The 24175-nt window shown below is 40.5% G+C and overlaps 1 protein-coding gene across 3 annotated transcripts; it reads right to left on the bottom strand.

The window, feature by feature from the left end:
- On the bottom strand, positions 1 to 24162 carry CEP57L1 (centrosomal protein 57 like 1). 3 transcript variants are annotated; one of them, XM_002192659.7, is made up of 11 exons: positions 23560 to 23728; positions 11313 to 11454; positions 8862 to 9041; positions 8173 to 8294; positions 7634 to 7750; positions 7283 to 7360; positions 5496 to 5594; positions 4732 to 4809; positions 4400 to 4629; positions 2658 to 2802; positions 1 to 507 (listed from the first exon to the last, which is right to left on the bottom strand). In XM_002192659.7, the coding sequence occupies exons 2-11, from the start codon at positions 11449 to 11451 to the stop codon at positions 292 to 294; spliced, it is 1404 nt and encodes a 467-aa protein (XP_002192695.4). In that variant the 5' UTR covers positions 11452 to 11454; positions 23560 to 23728; the 3' UTR covers positions 1 to 291. The 3 variants fall into 3 exon arrangements, with proteins under 3 accessions (XP_002192695.4, XP_072782867.1, XP_072782868.1); XM_072926766.1 differs by having other exon boundaries at positions 23539 to 23649; XM_072926767.1 differs by having other exon boundaries at positions 365 to 1593; positions 23539 to 24162.
- Between the last annotated feature and the right edge of the window lie 13 nt (positions 24163 to 24175).

Here is a 24175-nt window from a genome sequence, read left to right as displayed (position 1 = left end):
TTTTAAGTGTAAAAGAAGTATAAAATTTTATTTGAGAAGTTAACAAATAGTAACATTTCATTAGTCCATTAAAACACTTTATTACAAGGAAGTGTAGTTGAGTTATAGCTACATTACATGAAAATTAATTCTAAGGTGAATAAACTGACCTGCTGGAGAGTAGGCAGTTTAGAATGTACATGTCTACTGTATCCAGTTTATTTTTAAGAGGTATTTTGTACAACTAAAAATTTATTACATGTCAGACAACTTCAAAAACTTCAAACATAACAAACTTCAGAACTCTTCTTCTTAGATGACATCATCTTTTTTCAGAGATAGCTGAAGTTGCTGCACAGCTTTTAGCAGTTGAAGAGAACTTCTGCTCTTCTGCCCAGAACAAGGTTTAGACATACTTTCCTTTACAGTGACTGCAATCTCATTTGCTTCCTTTTGTTCATCACACTTTAGTTTGACATGAGTTGCCCCTTGCTTCAATTTCTGAGTTTTTCTCTTTAATTTCTTCAGCTAGGAAAAGAAAAATTACTAATTAGCATGTTACATACTCCAAAGACCCACAGCTGTAGAGATGACTGGACTTCTACTGAACTCCAAACTACAGATGACTAAGAGACATTTAAAAAAAAAGAAAAGTTTAAACTTAGTAACCTTGCACACTTGTCTCACTGTAACAGAAAACTGACCTTGCCCATAAAGAAACCACCACAGAAAATTGACCTCACCCACACTCAACTGGTTGTTGAATCCCATCACTCTTAATATAAAAATGCTTTCTTGAGACAGCTGGAACATCATCTCTTAATAATCTTATTTACAACAGTTTATTTCCATTTCAGATTGTACTACCCTAATAAAAAAAAGCAATAAACTTCTAAAAAAACAATAAACCTCTAAAATGTATACTGTTAATTATCAGTTACTGGATCTAAGAAGCTTATTTTGAAGCCTCCTTAACAAAAATGGAAAACAGAATAAATAGGGTTAATTGCTAAAGAATGTTTTTTTAAAATGTCAGATAATGAGTCTTGACTTGCACTTGGCATGAAAAGGTCACTTCCCAAAGATAAAATTAGGCTGGAAGGATTCCAAATGCCAATTTAGGCTTTAAGTCCATTTCTAAAAATAATTAACTTTAATTGCTTTCTAGAACATATTATTAACTGTGAAACACAGAGATTAGCATGGCACTTTTAGTATGGCAGGTTCTAAAAAAAAGAAATAAGTGTTAGAAATATTAGGAGTGGCCTGTATAAAATACAAATGGAAATGTCTGTGTGCAAAAGCACCAGGAAAAAAAAAAATACAGGCCAGGGAGTTAGAGGAATGGCCTGTATTGATACATGCATGGACAGTAATCATACAGACACTACTATTTACAGCAAGACCCTAAGGGGTGTGCTCTGACCAGGCTGTACCAGCGCATGGAGTACTTGCCAGAAGATCTGCACACTGGTAAGAGGCAGAGATGACAACAAGGTTGCACCACAATGTATGTGCTACTCTTCATCATCCCAAAACAAAGGCAAACTGTGGCCATAAAGATATACAAAAGAACGAAACCAAGGTGCAGTTGTTGCCCAGTGGCTTAGGTTCCTGAGGACGAAAACAGCAAGATTTTGAGGCAAAGAGAACACCATAATTGTTGGGTCTTCAAGAACATAAGAGTTTTATCAAAAAGAAAAAATAGCTGACATTGCCAAGAGAGGCAGTGAGAACTCAGCAGTCAATGCCCTTTGTCCATATTGCTAATATGCAAGTCTGACATGTCTGCTATGACATAAAGCACCTCTATGCTTGCAATTACATGGACAATAAAAAGTTTAAGCCAGTAAAATCCATCAAAAATGAATATGAATAAAACTGATTTAAATTAACTATATTCTCCTCTTTTCATAAGGTCTCACACTGAATTTTGTTTTGTTTCCTGTATAAGCAAAGTTCTCAGGTGAGTATTTATCTTGAAACATAAGATGAAAAAACAGAAACAATCAGACCAAACTATAGATTGAATGTTTAATCATATGCCCAAACCAAATTGCTACAAAAGAGTTAGGCTGTTCAACTACAGAAGAGGGATTTTATATGGGCATGTATGAAAAGTTGTTATCTATGGCTCTAAACTAAATACTGACAGAATGAGGGCAGTTTAAAGGCTAAAGAAAACTGAAAGGCTTGCCCAGCTATGATTTTGGAGAAGCTCTGGTCAACAGACTAGTTAACAAAAAAAGCTTCAAAGTTTCAATAATATAAAAGACATTTAATCCTGTCTGTACAGAAATTACAGCTTCTATTTTCTCATTCCCCTGAGGGACAGGATATAAAGAAATGAAATTTCAACAGTTTGTCTTAACATGGTGAGCAGAAGTGACAGACAGTGCAACCCAGCTCTGTACTGCAGAACTGCCACAGGGCAGGAAGCTTTCCCACCAGCATACATTCATAACTGCTAGTTGTAAGTACTAGCACTTTTTCTTGATCAAATGAAGAAATTGGAGGTACAAAAATATGAACCAGCAGTCTAATTATAATCACTCATACTGAAACATCCTGGCTTGAAACATTGCAGTGATATTCTAGCTGATGACAACAGGAGGCAGAGTTGTGGCAGCCTTTCAACAAAAATCTTAGTAGCTAGAGAGTTTACATTTCATTCTTACAGCAGCCTGATGCTTTTTCAGCTTGGATATTTGTTTTCCTTTCATCTCCATTTGTTTTACGAGGCAATCCAGCTCCTGTTCTAGGTCTTCATGAGCTTGGGAGTCTTGAGTCTCCTGTATCCGCTCCAGAAGTTCTTGATGCTCACTATTAAAGAATGGCAATCTAAGTATTCATGATACAGTCTCTAGGATTTCTTCCTGCAGGAGTTCCTAGTCATTTTGTGCAGAGTACAGAAATTTAGCATTATTTCCACTCTGACACAATACACATTAATCTGGAATATATTAACATGAGAAAGGGAAAATGTTTTCCTGTGAGTCTGATTTTCTCATTACAAATTTTTAACTGATGTCCATCTTACTTCTCCTTCTTCCCACAGGCATAACTACATATGTAATTGTGTGAAAAATGACATTTTTGAAAGTGAACAGCAGCTATGCAGTACATTTTCACTTCCTGACAATTTAGCACAGACTTTGAAGGCTTAGTGTAATACATGGAAGCATTTTTTAAATTAGTACATTCAAGTTACAAGTTTTCTCACAAATTACTCGAATTTAAATATTCTATTCAAAAAGATCTACAGCAAAGTGGGCTGTTTAATTAAACTAACCAGATTAAGTAAAATAAATTGTGTAGATTTTGATACCCAGATACCTGAACAAGTTGAAGCCAGAGATCCCCTCTTAGATAAGTAATCCCTTTAAAAAGGTCAGAGCTTCTTTTCTGACTTCTGACTAATGGCTTCTCCTTGACAGTTTTATTGAAGCAACTGGTTGTTGCTATATTAAAAAAAAAAAACTGTCCTTGAACTGCCACGAGTAAGCTAGATGTTGCTTTTTGAACATTAGATTGCTTGTCAGTTTAAATTTTACCACATCAAGGATTTCAAATCAGCGTCGACATCCTAACTGGTTTAATCAGTACATCCTCCTCTGTTCAAATCACAGCTCATCATGTTGACATGTCTGCTACAACCAGCTACAGAGCTTTGGCCCACAGTCCCACAAGCCTGCATTAATGGGAAGATGCCTAAGAACACAACAGGCTGTAATCCACATTTACTCGCATGGCTAGAAAGATACATACACTCCCATCTGAAGTGTTAGCTTCTTCCACACCCTGCCCATTTTCTGGCAGGAGACCATCCCTCTTTCACAACCCCCTTACAGGACCAGCAAGTTCTCCTGCTATCAACAAGTAAAGGGTACGAGCACCAGACTGACTCAGCACAAAGACCCAGCAGGTACACGGGTAAGGGAAAGAACACAGAGTGAGTACAAAGGAACAGGAGAGATGTTGTGACAGGACTGTTCATGCCAGAGCTGTACTAACCCATTCCACCAACCAGATTGACTGTATCCTGCAGGCCTACTCAATATCAGCACCAGCTTTGCAGCCTTCCCCAGGAAAAAAAATTTGATTTACTCTGTATATCTCAGAATATGTTTAAAATGTCTAAGAAGCACAGGTCTGAAAGGCTTATCATTTGCTGTAGCTGCTACTTCAGTAGCAGCTTGTTTAAATACAGGATGTGGAGGCAGAAAAACAAGACCAGTGAAACACCAGGATAGAAAGAATTTTTTGAATGAGAAAAATCCTACTAGTCAAGCCTGCTCGGGTCATTCTGTCAACAAGCAGTCCTATTGCAAAAACAGGCTGGGCTTGACTACAGCACCTCGCCACTTCTCAGGCCTACTGCTGAAGTCACGTTTACACAACACCAAGGATGGGTACTCACGAGCTCATTTGGCCCAGCTTGTCTTGAAAGGCCAACAGAAGGTCTGAAAAGCTCCTGGTGGCAGTGGGTGATGTGGAACAAGAGGATACAGAGTATGAAAGTGCACTGTGCCCTGAAATCCCAGCTGTAGCTCCTCTTTGTGCTCGTGATGAGACACAGGGATTGCGATGCTTCATAATGTGCAGCACACTCTGTACGTTTGCACTGACAGAGTGGCTGGAGCTGACAGACTTAAAGAAGAAAGATCAGTGGCTTACAGAAGTAATTAACTTCTACACAGCCTTACTCAAACTGTAGATGTCACTTTAGTGACAACAGTGGTTTTCACCTACCTTCCCAGCCACAAAAGGTAGTTCACCAGCCTTTACATGTAATTGTGAAAGCTGCATTTTCTTCACTGTAGGATTTCTCTGCCATAAGAAAATATAAGAAAAAATTCCAATCTGCTGACTCAAGAGTACAATCTTAAACTTTTTTTTTAGTAAGTAAAATTCAAGTAAATACACAGTGAAATGCATCACCTCAGTTTTCTTCTGGTTAAAAAAAAAAATTCCCTCCTGTATGTGTAACAAATAAGACTTTCCAATAGCTGACACAAGTAAATTTTATTCCATATGCATGTAGGAGATTGTTTAACAATTAGGCTAACATTAAAGGAATTGAACCTATTTACTTAAGTTTTCAAACCCACAGTTGCAAAATTTTAACTGATCTGTAACATGTGTTGCAAAATAAATTCTCTTGATTTCAGGAATGCCCCCAGAACACACCACCTTAAGATGCTGAGCCAAAACTCCTTTGGAAACAATTTTTGCCAGGTTAACTGAAAGGAAACTAAGACAGGACATGGGGGGATGGCAGCAAGATTTTAACAGAGGTAGGTTTTCCTATGATATCCTACCAGCCACAGTACCATTTTAATTAATGAAGGAAAGCAAAAAGAGGCTAAAAAGAGTTATTCAGCACTGTTTGTCACTTTAGAAGTAAAGTACAGCAGATGAATCAAGTCCCTCTTACATCACCGTTTTTCACAAATTCCAGTCTGTGCGAGTCAGATGCTATCAGCAATAATATGCTAATAAAATTTCCACATTACCTTCCTAAGTTTTTTGTTCTTCCCATTTGCCTTTTCAGGTTCATGTTGAGATGTTACTGAAGACATCAAAACTCTGTTGATATCAAATCCTGTTTGAAGCTGTGGCGATAAGCAAAAAAGAAAACAGCCATTTTATGTTATATTAGAAATATGAAATAGCAAGGTTAAATTAATTCTCTTTCATGCATGGATAAGAACCAATTAAGGGCACTATTAATTGTCCTTGGAAGGCATAGCTACTCTTAAAACCTGAACAGATTACTAGGAAGGCGGGGTATCAGGCAGATCTTGCAGCTCTTAGTATTCCTCGTTTTCATATTCAGTTGCAGCAGCAGCTGTATTTTTCCACTGTGACAACCAGCAACTGAGATAAGCCAACCCTGCCACATGCTGAGGATCTGATCATAAAATCCAAATTATATGAACGTTTGACTCCTACAATCTGAGGACAGAGAGAACTAAGCCTGTCTGTGTAACATTAAGGTCAAACCTGCTGGACCTTATACTATTTGGTGGTTCAAAGTTGCTATCAAGGCCCATGATAAACAGGATGATAATCATCCCCAATTAAACACAGGACAAGGACTGTTTTGTCATGTGTTACAGTTCCAGCTAAACAATGCTGGAGGTCCACCACTAAAGTGCAAATATTCTGTCTTTTCTGTCATCAAGAGGAAGTGAACCACACCACACCCTGTGCTTCCCAGCTCAGATCCAACAGACCTAAATCCATCCTGCAGTGTATTAAGATGGTACTAACACTACTTTAGGACTCAGTTTACTGCATCTAAGTCCTTTATTGACCAAATGTTTATACTATCTGCTCTGGGAGACTCATTCTTACTATGTTTCTCAGAAGATAAAATCTCTGTACTAGGCCTTTTGCTCTGCAGCAGTATGCAGTCTAAGCAAGAAACCAAAAATCTAGAAGTTTTCCACTGTGTCATTCTGCTGGATTCTGGAGATGGTCAGACATCTGGGCTGCAAATTTGCATGTTATTTAAAGCTTCCTGGGTTGATGAAAACCCAAAATCCTTGGATGAATTGTAAGAGCTGACAGCAGTGATTAACTAAATTAAGGCATCAGCTTTGCTTACATTATTCCAATATTACTATTCAGCACTGCAGCCCCCACCTCACCCCAAGGGAATTCCCCCACAATTGGTCTCTCTTTCAAGCTGGTTGCTATTTAAGCACAAAGTGAGGTTTGGAATAGCTTGCCCCTTTAACAAAAGGTTTCATCATTTTGCTCTCTTTGCAAATACTCCTCACTCAGATGGATGCTGGCCCAACAAACTTATGGCTTCACAGAATAATGAATTATACAAGATCTCATTTGATGAACAACACATCACTGATTAAGGATTTTCCAAGTACAGCCCTATGTATTAGATTTCTACAGATCTTAAAAAAAGAGAGGAAAACAAACATAATAACCAAACTCATATGGTTTCATATGTGACACTTTTGAGTTACTGAAAATTAAGTTAACCTGATTCAGTTACAGACTTTCTAGAAATTAATTTTCCACCTGGGTCACTTAGAGCAGTGTTGAGGCTGATGAACTGTATCAGTAATACAAACCCAAGCAGAACCTTTCTTCATTGAGATACACAACACACCTGGCAAGCTTTCTAATATGTAGCTTATAAATGATTCCAGCAGTTCTGCCTGGGTAATGAACATGAGGAGTTAAAATGTAATAAAACAAGAAGGGCATTTTGAACAGAGAGAATAGCTTTCTTCAGTACTAAAACATAAGATAAAATAAAATCTTTTCAGTCTACCTGAGTAGTTTTGTCTTGTATTAGTTTATGCCGATGCTCTTCTTTATACAGCTTTTCTTCTAAGTGTTTGATCTTGTCCTGAATTTGAAGGCAAGAATAATGAGTCCCACTTCTATTTGTCATGCTGAATCAGAACTCTGGAGGAACTCACAATTGTAATATGAGAATAAAACTGGACAGTATGAATTTTTAAAGTCCAGACTGAAAAAAGACTCATGCACATGAAGCCAAAGGTGGCATTCAGTCAGATACACTTCAACAGAGGTAACTTTTACAAAACTTTGCACTATTAATAGTATGCCATAAAATGATACCAAATGACTTTCAGAGTGTCATTCTGTGCATACTTACTTGAGCAATTCTCTGAGCAGCAGTAACTTTAAGACACTCTTTTTCTAGCATTTCAAGCTTTTCAAGTTTTGCATGCAGTTCCAACCGGTTCTGATCTTCCTCTTTCTGAAGCTGAGCCTGGAGAAAATAAGCAAGAATGGAATTGGCAACTGACTGAAATCGTTTCAGACAGAAACCACCCCACACCAAATCACCCCACACCAGAATAAAGGTGTTTAATTAGTTTAAATTCCATATTTTTTAAATTGCAAAGTGATGAAAAATACCAGGCAAACAAAGACGACTGAAGCTTCCAGCAGCTTTTTTGTCTACCAAGTGTGCAAGTATTAGCATGGCTTTGCTCATTAGGAGTTCCACCCAGGGAGCTTTTAATACAATTCATTGAACAGTTGTCATCAGCCATACACTAAATTGCTTCTGTTTGCTAACAGCCTGAGCAGACCTCAGGAAAAACAATGACTACAAAAAACTTCAGATCCTGCACATTTCTATACCTTTGAACTAAGTCACTACTTTGTTATTATGCTGAAGGACTTCACCTGTTGTTCTAAAATAATTTTCTTTTCCAGTTCTGCACTGGAAACCATCTTTCTCATATAATCCAGCTGTTTCTCCAGCAGGGAGCAGCGGGATTGTGCTGCATTTAACTGCATATACGAATCTACAGAAAGAAACAAGACATTCAGTACAGCAAAGAGAGCAACACATTTAGCCACTGTCATATCACTGAAGAATTCTCTGGCTTCAAAACATGCAAGAACAGTTTTGTTAGTCTGTACAAGTAATGACATTAAAAGCTATGTTATATATAAGACATAAAAATCAAAATGTTTTTCCAAAGTTAGTCTCTAATTCCAAAGGCATGAGCACTGCAGTTACTTTGATTTGTATCAGCAGATACCTAACCAGAATCTGAGAAAGGAGAATCTTCTCTTCTCCTATCTTTTCTCAAGCTAGCAGTGTTATGTAAGCAGCTACTTGCTTATTGTAGGAGTTAAACATACCACCTAGTCTTTAAAATTGCTTTATGGCTTATGCAATACTTGGTTGATATATGTAAAAAATATCTCAATTTGATCCGCAATTATCAAGCTCCTGTGCATCCTCAGTTCTGAAGCAAAAAATGAAAGGAAGCTGCACTAATTAGCAGTTTTTCAAGACAAAACATTCCCCGGATTATACAGTCTTAGTGTTGCTGTGGCTACACCTTATCACTCCAAAGAAATACCTTTCCTCTGTAGCATCAGCTCTTGATGTGCTGCATCCTTCTCGTAGGATTTGTGCTCTAAGATCTTCTTGTACTGAGCAGCTGCTCTGGAGAGGCTGCACAGTTTATCTTCAGCCTGTGACTTCTCCAGCTCTAGGTGGCGGATCTTTTCCTGCAGAGCTTTCAGGGCTGCCACTACAGCTAGCAAACAACACAACAGCTACGCCTTAAGTAACAGCTCCTATTTGATGATGATTATCATTATTAGAAAATACTTCACATTGCAATATACTAGCTGGATTTTCTTCCTAGTATCAGTCCCAAAATTAATAATATTCCCCAGCTGTACACTAACATATGCAGAACATATATGGGAGAAAATGGATGTATTTCCTGCATAACTGAGGTATGAAGCTCCGGCCCTATAAGTAAAACTATTTTCACTCCAAATGGCAGAAGAACAAAAAAAATAATGGCAAATAGAATATAATAAACCCTTGGGCTTTCTCTTTAAATAGAAGCAGAGATCACAGGCACCCAAGTGAGGTCATAAGTTTTTAGTGTAAGGCAACTGGCCTGGACAGATTAAAAAGAGAAAACATGCTCACAACAGGGGGAGAAAGTAGATAAAAAGGACAATTTAGCAAAGGATACATTGTTAAATACTTTATTGTTTCAAATGGTAATGTTTCAACATCTAGTATCTTGTTATCTTGTATTTGATGATTCTTTAAACCATGGAAACCAGTCCGGAAGATTTTGTTTTCAGCCTCAAATCAGTATGTGCCAAATTATACCAAAAATAAAAGCTGTAATTTCAGCTACAAGAAAAAGTCTGCTAGCTCTCATAAAGCATACACACCTATGGAAGCTTAAGTTATGTCCTGCAACAAGACAGGCTTATTTTCTCACATTTTAGAATTGACAGTTTCTTTATTCCAAACTCTCTCATCAAAATAATACCATCAAATATTGCTACCACTGTAACAACTTTCACCATATTATCACAGATCCATTAAAAACAAACAAACAAAAAACCCCCAAACCAAACCATAAAACAGCAAAAAGCCAAACAAACATCAAACAAAAACTCAAAACAAACCAAAAAGGAAATACCAGAAAGCAGAAGGATGAAGTGGGACCACCTTTTCCATCTTTCTATTGTCATGACAAACATTTCCTTAACCACTTAGCTACATAGCACTAAACTGATCACTGCAATCCAAAAAAGCCCAAACTCTGTATGAAATAAGATGACTACAGAAATCACAGATTTTTCAGGTGAAGAACAATGATCACATGCACACTCATAGGCTATGTCTGTGCAAGGTAGCAAAGTTGTCTATGATAGTAATGTTAGTGTTCAGAAACACACATAATCATGGGATATGATTATATGCAGGTGCTTTTATTAAGAGCTCTGGGAGTCAGGGTACAAACCCAAATCTGACTCCGACATAGCTTTTGAGCTGAACGTATTTTATATTCCATTGTTATATAACTTACACATTAATTATTAAACTTATATTGTTCTATTGTATACATTAACATGAGTTTCTCGTGGTCTTTCTTAGGTCCTTGACCACAGTTTCTCATGATTATTCTTATGACTAAACAGTAATTATATTTAATTACTAAACAATCATCACATCTAACAATTATATCATTTATCATGTACTAGCTACACAGTGCAGTTCTAGCAAGTACTAGTTCTTCATGTGCTTAAGGTATTTATTTTTCCAGGGCCTACTAAGCTTCATTTTCCTTTTAACCCTAAATCCCCATGATTTTAAAACCCTTTTACTATCATTTTGTCCAAGTATGGACTTAAGATTCCCCAGGCACTCCAGATATGTTAAGCCACTGAGCAGTTGCCTTGTGAGCTCCAGAGAGTAGTCACTAAGGCACATGACAACCATATTTCATAGGGACTAACTTTCATGCTGCTAACTTTCCTGGGAGTCTGAACTGTTCAAAAGTACTCCCAAGGAAACATACCATGCAAAAAAACCCAAACAAATTAAAAAGAAAAAACAAAATAAAAAACCACCAAAAAACAAACCCCTTAGAAGTGATTTTAAGCTGTAAGGAGTCAAACAGCACTATGCAAAGCCATTTTCAGGTCACTGTACCATACTAATGATCTTTTTTTTACTTCATTTGAAGTCATGAACTACTTCTACTGAGTTTGAAGCATTCTCCCTTGCTTTCAGAGGAAGTCTGACAATTTTAAGTTAAACAAATTTCAAAGCCAAAGTTTACAAGGATGTTAGAAGATTTGCAGAGGTTTCCATTCTAGACGTATGACTTCAGGGAGACTACTCCCTCAGGACACATATACATCCTGTCTTAATGTCAGACTGATAACTGCAGCAAGTCATTGAACTCAGTCAAATAGGATGGGGAGTTTGCTCAAGAGATTTCACATGGAACAATTAAAAAGACTGTTTTAAGGACATATTTTGGCTATACCTTGGTTATTTGGGAGAGAAGGCCTGTCACCAGCAGCAGCTGCCAACTTTGATTCTACACAAACAAAAGCTGCAGGAAACCTCCAATCTGGTGGCTGAAGAAAACTTCCTATGAAACTGTTCTTTGATTCAGAATCCATAGCCTGTAGAAAGAGAGACATTTAATGACATTATTTCTTTAAAAGGCTTTTTTTCAGAAGTATGTCACTGGGTTGTTCTTGGCTCTGTTTATATCAAACCATCATGTACACCAAAATAATAATAATAGTAATAACAACAACAACATCAACAATAATAATACCCACACCCCACCAGAAGAACCCTGCCTTTTAATGCAGTTCCAAAACATTATCTTTCGTAACACTAAAAAACACAGCTTACTTTGACCAACCAAAATTTTCCAAGATTTTTCTAGGTGCTTTCTAATAACTTATGCTAATTTTTGTCCTTTAAAAACCCAAGTATCAAGAGCATTTTCTACTAACTGTTTTACAGACTTCAATGTCTTAACTCTAAGTGCTCCCTGCAGAGCAAACGTTCCAGGTTTTACAGCCTGTTTCCATTTGCAGTCTCCTTAGTGATCCTCTTCCCATCTTTTTGGATGTAAAACCAAATTACATATGGTAAATAACGAACCCTTATTACATAATAAAGACACAGTTCTCCACATTTAGTGTTGAAATAACAGGAGGATATTTAATATGCAATATCCTCAGTATTATCTCCATTATCAGGCGCATGTATTAAGTCCTGTTTCTTCACTCCCTTTGTGTTCCACCCTTTCACATTCTTTGTTTTATGAGAAGCACATTTGAGACAGTTCACACCCTGTCAAGTAGAAATATTTCTTGATACTCAAGACATGGACACTGAAATGTGCAGAAAGTGCTTTAGGCTATTAGAACCTCTAGGAAGTCAAAGCAAGTTTGAAATCATCCTGCAGTAACCTATCAAAGTAGAATCAAGCATTTCTTTTGGTACAGTGTAAGAAGCAAAAAGTCTATACAGCTTCAGCTAATAGAAAAACAGCTTATTTGAAGGTTCAGTGATATAAGAATTATGATTGTTGTATCACTTGTGTTTAAAATACAAGGCATGCAACTGGAACAGTCTTCCTACCTGAGTAAGGCTATTTACAGATGCTAGTCCCCAAGAAAATCACCCAAAGGAGGTATTTAGTAACACAAGGAAGAAAGAGACCAAGACTAGAGCCTGCTGATGAAGCACACACCAGGAGAAGCCATTCATACTAGGTGGCAAACAAGGGAAAAAGTTTCCAGTAACAAAAAAAGTTTCTAGGAGCACCTGCAGCTCTTACAGCCTGTTCCAAAGGCTGTATAAAAAACAAACAAACAAAAAATCTTCCAGACACACTGCCTCTTCAACGTATGCACTATACCGAAGGCAAGCAGAAATCCTTCTTTCTTCCTCCAAACTGTCATCACAGACATGTCAACATGAGCATCTCTTCACGAGGGCTTGCTTGACTTGGGGCCTCCCAGCCATCACCACTTTTGTGTGCTAACACCCCTGAGGTCACACCATTCAGAGCAGCCCCACTTGGTCCCAAAGAGGGAGTCTATCTAGACTACCCTCGTGCCACAGGTCTTTTCCAAAGATTTCTCCATGGGGCCCTGCTGCCATCTTAATCAAGGCCAGGCCACAAGCTCTCAGTGCTGGGTAGGCAGCAGCAGACAGTCAGGTACCCCACCATTATTTGGAAGAGGTGGATCACTGTCTGGTGACCCCACGACATCCATGTCCACAAAAGCTGTTCATGGGCCTCCCTACCTCTGTCCTTAAGGACTGGGAAAGACCAGCCAGCTGACCATAACAGCTGGCCAGGTTTATCAACCATGTCCAACAGCACAATGGGCAATGGCAGGGAAAGGCACAAAGCAGCAGAACGAGCAGCAGAAACTTCAAAACATGGATGAGAAAGTCCTGTGGCCACAGAGGTGGTCAGGGCCAAGACATGAAAGGAGATAGTCCTGGCATGGCACAGTGCATCAGCAATGAATTCCAGAAAATAAGATAAGCAATACTTAAAAATTTTCCTGGTGCTATTCAACCCCTTCACATTGGTGATGAAAAAGACTAGCAAAAAAAAAGTCCATAAAAGTGAGCATATGCACAAGCAAGAATTTTCCTACCATCACTGTGAATAAAAGGCAACTTTGGAAACAGCAGAGGAAGAAGGTGGTTTTTGCTTACACCATCCAACCTTCTGGCAGTCAGCATAAGTGGAAACTCACTTTTCCAACATCCTCCAGTGGAACATGGCTCCCCTGCATGCCTGAACAGCTACACATCAATTGCTTTCCTTATTACTTTCACATAAACAAGTTTCTGCTGTTTCCAAGGAGATGGGTCTGTGGACAGTTGTAAGGAGGGCAGTGATCTGAATCAAATAATGAAAAAAGGAGGGAATGAAGAAGCAGAACATTTGAGAGTTTGTGGACAAGCTCAGTAATACAAAGGTGGGGGGGGGCATGGGGGACATCTATTTGGCAGAAAGGGAAATAAAACCCCTTTAGTTCTGCAAGTGAAACCAAAGGGAAGTGAAAGAGAAGAGGCCAGCTCACCTGCCTGGTGGTGGTGATTCAGCCAATCCAGTGTGGGCTTCAGCACAAAAACCCCACAACTTTAATGTGAAAATAAAAACCCTCCAGCTGGTGGGGGGAGCTCTCCAAGCTCCTAAGAGCACAGGCTCAGCAAAGGGTGTGAAAGAAAACACCACAGAACTGAGACACCTGTGTTTGCAGAAACTCTGCTGCAGACACAGTTAGGGACGCCCTGCTTTACCACAGCTTCCTCAGATACAGAGGCTGTGTGGAGCAGCTGAGGGCATGGTTGCTATAGTGCTTTGAGGCTGTGTCAGCATAATTACCATGGTAGAGGTGCTCTAGTGTAGACAAGTCCTAATATCTCAGCAGGTAAACAGAGTTTATAGCAACCAAACTGCACAGGAGGAATGTCTACACCACTGCAGACCTCAGGCAAAGACAGGAACACCAGGAAAAGGACCAAGTCACTCTACACCAGCAAGACATCACTAAACATCATGGCCACTTCCAGCCCACTGCAACAAGAAACATATCAGGAAATAATTAAGTAGTTTGACGTATGCTTGACCGTCAACTGTCCTACCACAACTTTCCCCCCCAAGTATTTAAGCTTCTATAAAACCATCTCAACCAGGTTTGCTTTTTAAAAAGTCTTATACAGCAAGCTTAAACCACTCTCTTATTCCATGGTGCTACTGCCATGGACACCTCGTACACAGCCCTAGAGAGGTGCTTTAAAGCAGATATTGCTTCCCAAACAGCAATGTTTGTACTAACCTAACTCCACAAGGCTTAGGGGGATTTAGCACAACAACACTCATTAAAGCAGCCAGAATATCGTTGTTTAGACAAGCCCTTGGTTGAGGAAAGCAGTGCACTCCTTTGAGTTTGGGCAAGAGCCAAGAGAGAGGTATGCATATTAAACAGAGGCTGATCAAATACCCCAGTTACATGCAGAGGGGAGGGGAAGAAGGAAGAAATGCCTCACTCCCACCTCAGCAGCCTACACTGCTGTGGTGAGCAAAGTGAAGCACTTGTGCTGTGCAGGTCGTATCTGGAGTCAACAATGGCCCTTTGGGTTTTTTAGTGGAAAATGGCACAGCCTGTGTTGGTGGATGCAGTAGCAATGCTCAGACACACAGTGTTATTTTACCCTGAAAAATACAGAGTAACTGGTTCCAGCACTGGCTGCATCAAGCAAGGGTAACTGTGTTGTGCCCATGGGTCCCTTCATGAATATTCTGTGATTAAACATCAGCATGGGAAAGCCAGCTATGTTTTTCTCCAAGTCTGAGCTAGGAAGCTCATGGAGTTCTGTGCCACACATTTGAAACCCCGTGCATGGTGCATGATGCCAGGCACAGCACATTAGCTCTGTGACAGAACTGCATTAATGCAAATACTCTGTCCACCTCTTGCCTTGCTGCAGCCGGAGTGCTCAGCCCTGGGGATGTGAGCATGAGAAGGGCTGGTCCCTTCCATGGGACCACTTCTGCCTCTTGGCTCAGCATCACATGCAGGCTGAGAGTGAGCTTGCACAAAGTATGCTGGGGAGCAATCCCATCAAGTCCATCCCTGTATATGTGACATTCATGCCTCAGAAAACAGCAAGCAAACTGGAGTTTGGTACCTTAAGATAAACAGAAAATTTCCCATTTCATCAGAGTCATCTAAGTACTAATACCATTTACCTTTATACCATTTCTATTTACTTTTGCTGAATATGGCCTGCAGTAAATTCCAGAGTACTGGATTGGGCTGCTGTAAAAATCAATTGACATTTTAGTTACTGCTGTCTGGCCCAAGCAAGTATACTAACAGTGAAGAATTACTGAACACAACTGAAATCCCAAATGTTACAGAAAGACCACTTATGACTTCTTCATCATCCTCCACCCTTCCCCTATGTTTCTCCCCCTTCAATGCAAGCCACTGCATTACAAAGTTTCAAAAAATTGTCTCCTCAAGTGAAAAGTCCAGAAACATTTTGCCGCACATACAATTACGTCTCATGCTGTAAAGCAGCATATGGAAAAGCTTTTCCCACATGTAAATAATTACAGACTCAGGGAATAATCCTGGCTTAACAGTCTCCCAAAAGACACACTAAATGAATAATGTGATAATGTAAGGGATACTTCCACTAAAATGATGCTTGCTATCTCACAGGGACACTGGTTCATTCAAATTGCTGTGATGGCAACCTTTTAGAACCAAAGAAAGAGATGATGTTAGAACACCTTTAAAGAGGAAAAATAAAAAGTAGATCAAAGCATTTTTCAGAAAGAAATACAAAGATACCTATCTTCCGGCCTGACCTACCGGCATGCACAATTTATTGTGGTTTTTTTTTGATAACTGAAAACAAAGTCTTAGAGGAACCAAAGATTGATTCAGTTTATCTGACATAAGAGAAGGTCTAAAGAACTGCCCCAACACAGGCAATACCAAGAAGCTCCCAAAATTCTGGCTGCTGCCTTGTCTACTTGAGCCAAGTCTTGCTGGCTAATGGTTATGTGAAAAGCCATTTTTATGACACAATCTAAACTAGTGTATTTTTTTCCCCTTTCACTTTCCTTTGAGAACTGGGAGAAAAAAGCTTGGTCAGCTGTACTAGCTATGCTGCAACACTCAGCCTTATTCCCAGCGGACAAAGAACAGCCCTTACACAGAGGAAAAAAAAGAAATAAATAATGTTGTGGGCAAACTGCATTGTTGTTTTGGGAACACCCAGTCTCTAGCATCCTGACACAACCACTTTAATCAGCCTGACACACATGACAACGCTCAGGACATATCTAAGCAGCTGATACTTCCATGTCTCTTTTAATTTAAGTGGGTTAGACATGAAATGGTAGCAGCTGCAGAACGTGAAATCTCACTGAATCAATAAAGCATTTAAATGTGTTTGTAAAGTTTTGTCAACTTCCACTTAAAATAAGTCCATAAAAAATGGCAAAAATTTATTACAGAAATTAAGGAACCTGGGAGTGTTTTGAAAAACTGACACAGCCAAATCCATGGGAGGCAGTTTTTTGTACAAACTGCAAGACACACTGGCAGTCTCAGAACTGGATACATAAAAGGTTAAATTTCCAGTCTCTTCTTTGATACTACTGTAGCAAATCCCATCCGTTCCTGAGTATCAAGTGCTACACAGAACTTTCATACAATCATTGTTTTTCATTCTTAGAAGAAAAGGAAAAAGAAATGGCATTCTCTGTTTTCTCATGACATCATATGTATTGTTAAGTAGGATAAAACCTGGCATTTTAATACAAAAAAACTCCAAACCATAAACAACCCAACAAACACCCAAAACTCCTAAGACTTTTCACTATGTCAGCATTCAATTTGTAAGCATTTACACTGATATTTCTCTAGTTCCTGTTTGCTACAGAGAAAAGAGAGAACAAGAATACAAAAAAAAAAAAAAAAAAAAAAGGAAGAAAGAAAGCAGAATGAGTTACACGATTATTTTGTGATCAAGGCAAAGAAACAACCTAGTGAATAAAAAAATTGTGACTTTTAAACAATTTTTTGGGGAAAGGATTCTAACCTGGCACTGTATCAAGCATGCAACCTTGGGTCAAAATATTATTAGAGTTTTGCCGTTTTCTTCTAGGAGTGCAGCAGACCAAATTCCTCATCCAACTGGGCCTTCATCTAAAAGCACATGATACACTCACGATCAACCCTTGGTGGGGAAATCAAGTTGGTGTAAATTGCTTTAACCTCTATGTACAGATGATAACTGAACTTTAGAGGATCAAGACTGCAAATTCCTACCTAGAAATAATTGCTATCTTAGCATGAAAACATTTAGCCTGTAATAAAGTGCTATCAAAATAATTACATTTATATATCTTCAATCTGACCAAAGTAATTAAACATAATCTTTCTGTAATAAGCATCAAACAAAACCCAAATACTATAAATCATCACTAATACACTTCCTCACTTCACCCACAGTTCTGTTCCTCTTCTTTCATTTACCTACTGTTACATTTGGGGTTTGTCCCTCATCTCCTCTCTTTATTGGATTTACATGATCCTATTGCTTTGTTTCTTGCCCTTTGCCATTTGGTATTCTTTTTGTCCTACTCCCTCTTCTAGCACAAAAAGCTAGGATTTTTTTCAAAGTAAAAATACTCACTTCCCCCCCCCCCCCCCCAGCCCCCCATCACCAAGATTAACAATCAAGTTGATTCCTTTTATACTTAAAATCCAGAGATGCTGCTTGCCCTTAGTGTACTGACTGATGTGGAGATCTAAGGTGTTCTCCTCAGTACTCTATGTGAAGAATGGAAAAGGCTACTTTTTCTGTCCCCTGTTATTTCTTGCTGATGCCATCCCACAGTCTTCCATATATAGTTTCTTTAGTTTGGTGTGTCCTGATAAATTGGAAGGCAGAAAGAAATTACTGGCTTTGGCAATACACCCTTGGAAAAAAAAAAAAGAAAAAAAGAAGGAAGGTTTGCTGTTGTGTAAAGGGAAGGTTTTCAAGGGTAACTCATGCCAGTATAAAGAACTGTATCTGTGCACAGGCAGAATAAGTAGATATTAGAAAGGCAAATGCAAAAAGGAAAAGGCATATTAGGGTAGGGCAGGGAAAATATAAGGGTAGGTTGAAATGACAATCATAGTGAAGAAATGTAAGATGATAGGGGATGATTATTGCAGGTGTTGACTCATTCACAGTAAACACTTTTACTGCATGATAATTTTCACCTTTTATATCTCAAATATTTAATGGTATCACTGAAAGATGGTTTTGAACGTTGCAACTTGCCCTCTAGGCAGATGAAAGACACAGATTGTGTCCCCACTGTTGCCTCAGAATTTATTTTTAAAGTAAACTTCTGGTTTTATCAATACTTTCTCAGGCAAAGTGTCAGTCTCTTCATCCACTACCCTTTAATCTAGCCTGAAGATGGAGTAGGAGACAGATTTTAGACAGATAACCACAAAAGCTTGACATGGATGAGCAGAGAGACACAAAGAGGGTAATTATTCATAGGATTTGTCTCTTTCTACCAACTACCACGCCTACATTTTTTTCATATATTCCTGTGGTGCCGATAGCTAGGCACCTGGCAAGGAACAAAAAACTCCATTCTGCATTTGTACATCAGGCAGCCTAAGAAACAGAATGAGGAAAAAAAATATTAGCAAGGAAAAGGAAAAGATAAGTTTCACTCCAGGCAAGAAATTATTCCCAAAATCATATTTTGTCTGAAATAGTTGCCTTTTAATATGCAGAAAAAATAAAAGCAACTCCTCAAGTAACTCTTCAATCTTGGAGACCTATTTTGGAGACCTATTTTGTTGAAGAATGATTTTTAAAAATATCACCTGTTTACATGACTCAGAATAATCATAGCAATTCTAACATTCTCATTGAACATCCTGAACAGGCACAATATTCTAGGTATTAATGCCAAATAGTTTGTGTAAAAATGGTTTTATCACTACTTCTGCCCTGAGTTGCCTAGGGAAACTTAAAACTGCCAAAGGCATTACTTGTTTCATATAATCTGTATATTTAAACTTGCACGGCTTTGGAGATACAGAAAAAGCAAATCTGACTAAGATGCTACAAAATCCTGTGCAATGCTGCAGGCAGAAAACTAACTTCAATTGATTATAAAGTTTTTAATAGGCATTTCTTCCCTATTAACTATATGCAGTTTCTGAATGCAAATAGTTATGCATATATGAAGAAAATTTAGTGGATCTCTAGGTTCTTGACTTACATTCTTGCCTTTCTGTGTGATCTTAATAAATCAGAGGATTGGGACTAATACGGGACTGATGTTTCAGAATATGTGAGCCTTTCAGCCTTGGGGCTGTGTGGTAATGACAGGCTTACATCCCCTGCATGAAAAAGAAATGCAGGTATAGATCCAAAACAAGCAGCAAGCTCAGTGAGGAGCTAACAAGAGCTTTGTTTCAGGGTGAGGAAACTCTATGAATACAGACATGGGTTAAGTCCCACCCTGGTGCTTGGCATCTTTATCTTCTTTGGACTCAGAATTTGGAGTCCTCTTTTACCAGTGAGTGCCAAAATCTATTCTTTAAAACAATGAATAAAGAGTCCCTGTAGGTTTTCTGGTCTGTGACTTCAGTTCATGTGGCTGCTGGTCACAGCATTTTTCTTTGTGTTATTGCTGGAAAACACCAAGGTCGGTGTAAACAGCCTGCCAAAGGCGCTTAAAGGGCCTTTTGGGCTGTCAGCAGATATAAAATTCCCAATAAGCAATGTTCCTTTTCTTTTAAAGTGCAGCTGGAGGAAACGGTGTCCACCTTCTCTGTGCTGCTACCCAGTGGTCAGAGCATTGGCCAGGAAGTGGGAGTTCCTGGGGAGCATTCATGTCTCATCCCTGACCACCATGCTAGACTGGGAGAAGGAAGAGCAGGAAGGAAACAGGGAGTCACCACCTTTTCGTTTGAAGTTATGACCCTGCTCCAAAAAGCATGTGGGGCTTGAACAAGGACAAGACAGCTGAGGCAAAAGACAGAGTAAAACAAGGAGTTCTATCTAGTTCAATCATCGAAACAGGGTCCTGGGGTTAATTTATGCATTTCTGTAGTAAACAGTTCCTGGATAAAAAAACAGCACTGGCCTGGGAAAAGTTATCAGAAACCAGGAATAACTGCCTACAGATCCCTGTGTCTCTTTCCTTCTACTTCACACTAGTGCCACTCATTTGCCATCCCTTCCAGTAGGACACAAATTCAACAAGTGAGGTGATGAATGGTTCCCTTTTGTTTTGCAATCCTCCTGAGCACCTGGGACACTCTCCTGATAGTTAGGAGGTGTTAATATAAATGCCTTTGAGCTAAAAGGCAATTCTTCAATCCTCAGGTTACAGTACTGAAGGTGAGCACTCTAGCAAATTTTGCCAGGCACTGAAGCCATCTGTGCCTACAACAGAAGACCCTGACTTGCTGGGCTTGGAGAGGTTCCACTCAGCTCTCTCAGAGCTGCTCCACCTACTTCCTAGACCACAAATGGGAACTAAGAGGAGACAGGTTGTAAGGTGCCCAGTTTGGGGCAATTCTAAACATTTCTATCCAGAAACAGAATAACAAAAGTTCAGGTGGCTGCTCAGAGGAGTTTTTCAGAACTGCACTTTCAGTTTACCCATACTGTTTTCCTAGTTCTCAGTGTTTCAGGTTACATTTATACAGTGGAGTAGAGTCAGTGGAGTATAGTCAGAGAGCTGGCAACGTCCAGCAGGACGTTAAGTGGCTGTTGGATGTCATCTGCTATAGAAGTCTAAAGAAGGCTACAGAAGTCCTTATCTAGTTTAAAAAAAAAGGAAGTTGATAAATCATGAAGGAAGGAAATACTGAGATTTAAAACAGCCACAAATTTGTTTTTCTTCAGCTTATCATTTTGAAAACTCAACTGCTGCAATTCTGGATGAGTTGCCAGATTGTTTCCTTCATAATTCTGCCTCTCTCTTATCCGTTCTTTAGGGATCAAAAACAAGCATATTAACTGCAGTCAGTGAACACACAAATCAAACAAACACATTGCCCTAACTTTGGGCTCTGATTAATTCCACTGGTAGCCTCTGACCTCGATTTCCACAATGTCTTGCAGTGCATAAAGAAGCCTGACCTGGTATCAGAAAACTGCAGAGATTTGGTTTGGAAAAAAAATAAAGCCATCCTCATTGCTATTCCCTAAGTACTACATTAAAATCTATAAAACAAAGGGCTGAAATCTGAAGTTTAGGCCTTGGAGCCAGTTTCACAATCTGTTTCCTGTAGCCAGAGTTCATTTGGAGCCAGTGGAAAAAACAGCTTCTAAAAGATAAAAGGCAGTGCTGTGACTTTCAATCAATCTTGGCATTCAGTGTGTGAATACAGCTGTACCAAAGTCTAAAACACCAAAGCTCCAGCTCTGATTCTGGTTCACTGTTCTGATCTTGGATGTATGTTGTCTTTGTCAGAGGCACCCAACAACTCATGATGGGAAAAATAAGATCTAGCCAACTTCTGGAGATCAAAATCTAGATAGAAATAAAGCAAACAGATGTGACATGCCCATTCATGGGAAAATGGGAGATCATAATGAGTGACAACAGAATAGGATGGGAAGCTGAACTGGTAGCTAATGTAAAAAACAGAAGAAACAAAAAAAAATTCCCTCCAACAACATAAAAAGCACTGGCAGAACTATTTTCTTTGAACCCATCAGTTATGGTGGGTGGAGGCCTCAAGTGCTTAGAGAAGTCAAGACTCATATTTATTACAGGTAGTGCCGATTTCAGCAGATGCATTGTTCACGAGGGTGCCAAAGGCCTGGAGGAAGCAGCTGCATGAAGCAGTCCAGGCCTGTCCACCCTCCTGAACAATGGCAATGCAGCCTCCTTGCAGAAAGGATTTTATGGGAAAAAAGAGACCAGTCTTCCTTCAAAGGTACAGGTAAATGCACATTTTAAAGAAACTGTTCCAGAAGAAAAAGCGATGGCGGATGAAGAAATCAGATTCTGTACAAAGAAGAGAGCTGAAGATGAATGGTGTTGGTGATCCTGCCCAGGCTCTGTTCCTAGACTCAGAAGTGGTTTCTGTGTCTTTCTGTAGCATAAGAGAAGCTCATTCTGCATTTAACTTCAGTTTTGACATCCGAATTTTAAAGTGGGAAATGTGTACATGAGAAGTTAAAAATAATTACGCAAGACCCTATGTAGGCCCAATGTCCTGTTTCTAATTTACTCCCAAGTATTCTTTTGCCTTTCTGTACACTCAAAATTTTAGTTTCATGATTGCTTCAATGTGACAGCTGCAAACAGTTCTGCCCTTGTTTTCTTCTCCTCTTCACTGCCAAGAGGTGAACTGGATCAAGGAACTGACTTGGCTGAAAATATAAATTTATCATAAACAGCAGCTTTTTTCTTTTTTTTTTTTTTTTCCCTGCAGGAAAAGCAAGGCAAGTAGCAATACCAGCCTCTTTAGTGGCAGATTACACTTAATCACAGAATGGCTGAGTTTGGCAGGAACTTATGGAGACCATCTGGTCCAAAACCCCCCCTCTCAAGCAGGACCAGCCGGAGACAGCTACCCAGGCTGCCCCGTGTCCAGGCAGCTTTTGATCTATCCCCAAGGATAGCAAGTCCACAACCTCCCACGCAACCCGCGCCAGTGCTTGGTCACCCTCACAGTAAAAAATGTGCTTCCTGATGTTCAGAGGGAAGCTCCTGTGTTTCACTTTGAGTCCCTCGCTTCTGATACCGGCACTGAACCCCACTGAGAACACCCTGGCTCCATCCTCACTGCACCTTCCTTCTAGGCACAAATAAATGTCCGGATATATGCGCGGGTAAGATTCCCCTCGAGCCTTCTCTTCTCCAGGTTCATCAGCTCCTGCACAACTGGGATTTTAAAAAAATCCCCTGGGATTAATTTGGATAAAAACACCGCTGAACTGCTGCTCAATGTGAATATTACGGGGATTTCCCCGCCCCTCCCATCTCTCCTACATCCCAAGTGTGACGGGATGTGTTTCGCTAGCACCGACGGGTCTTCCGTTCCCGCTGACGCGCTCGCTTAGGATACATCCCAGGGCTGCTTCACCCCCGGCTGCCGCCAGCCATCGGCGCTCCATAGCCTGCTGCGATAGACCACAGAATCCCCCAGGCCCCCTACCAAACAGGACGGCGGGAATACCGTGCGTGCATCCCAGCGACCGCTCGCCCTCCTCCGGCAGGATCCCGGCCGCGCTGCCTGCCGGAACACGTAGTTTTCCCGTGCGAGGGCCACAGGACGGCCCTTTGGCCGAACTACATATCCCAGCAGCCCCCCCGGAACAGCCGCTCCCTGCCGCAATTGGGCCCCCCGGCCGCGAGCGCTGAAAGACGATTGGCTGAGCGGCGTGTTTGTCATGCGGGTTCCCCGTGCTGGGCGGGGCTCTCTCCCCCAACCCCGAGTGAGGGGACTGCCGGGGGTCGGTGGCGGCCCCGGCGGGGAGGGCTGAGGGGCCGTCCCGAGAGAGGCAGGGCTGGGGCCGCCCCTTCCCTCCATGCCCGGGGCAGGGAGGAGGAGCCGCCGGCGCCGTGGGGTGGTGGCCGCCCCTCTCCCGGTCGGGAAAGGCGAAGCCGCAGCGGCTCCGCTGGCTCGGCAGCCCCGGCGCGGGAGGGCGGCGGCGGCGGCTGTCGGGGGCACCGGCCCGCGCTGCCCCCCATGCGGCGCGGGCAGCGGGCTCTGCGCTCGCCGCGGCCGCGCTCGTCGTCGTCTGTGTGGGCGGGCTGGCGGCGGCCGGGAGCCCGCCATGGGGCGGCCGCGC

This window comes from Taeniopygia guttata, chromosome 3 (genome assembly GCF_048771995.1).
Source record: "Taeniopygia guttata chromosome 3, bTaeGut7.mat, whole genome shotgun sequence".
Lineage (NCBI taxonomy): Eukaryota > Metazoa > Chordata > Aves > Passeriformes > Estrildidae > Taeniopygia > Taeniopygia guttata.
The sequence above is the reverse complement of the archived record's forward strand: the minus strand, read 5'-3'. Positions and strand labels throughout refer to the sequence as shown.

Excerpts from the sequence above, each read along its gene's own strand:
- CEP57L1 (XM_072926767.1), bottom strand. The coding sequence starts at position 24,162 with ATGGCGGGCTCCCGGCCGCCGCCAGCCCGCCCACACAGACGACGACGA. Across the intron at positions 9,042-11,312 it reads TTCTCTCCCAAATAACCAAG|CTGTAGTGGCAGCCCTGAAA; the intron begins GTATAGCCAAAA and ends GTTGTTTGCTAG. Across the intron at positions 4,810-5,495 it reads AGAACAAAAAACTTAGGAAG|AGAAATCCTACAGTGAAGAA; the intron begins GTAATGTGGAAA and ends TTCTTATGGCAG.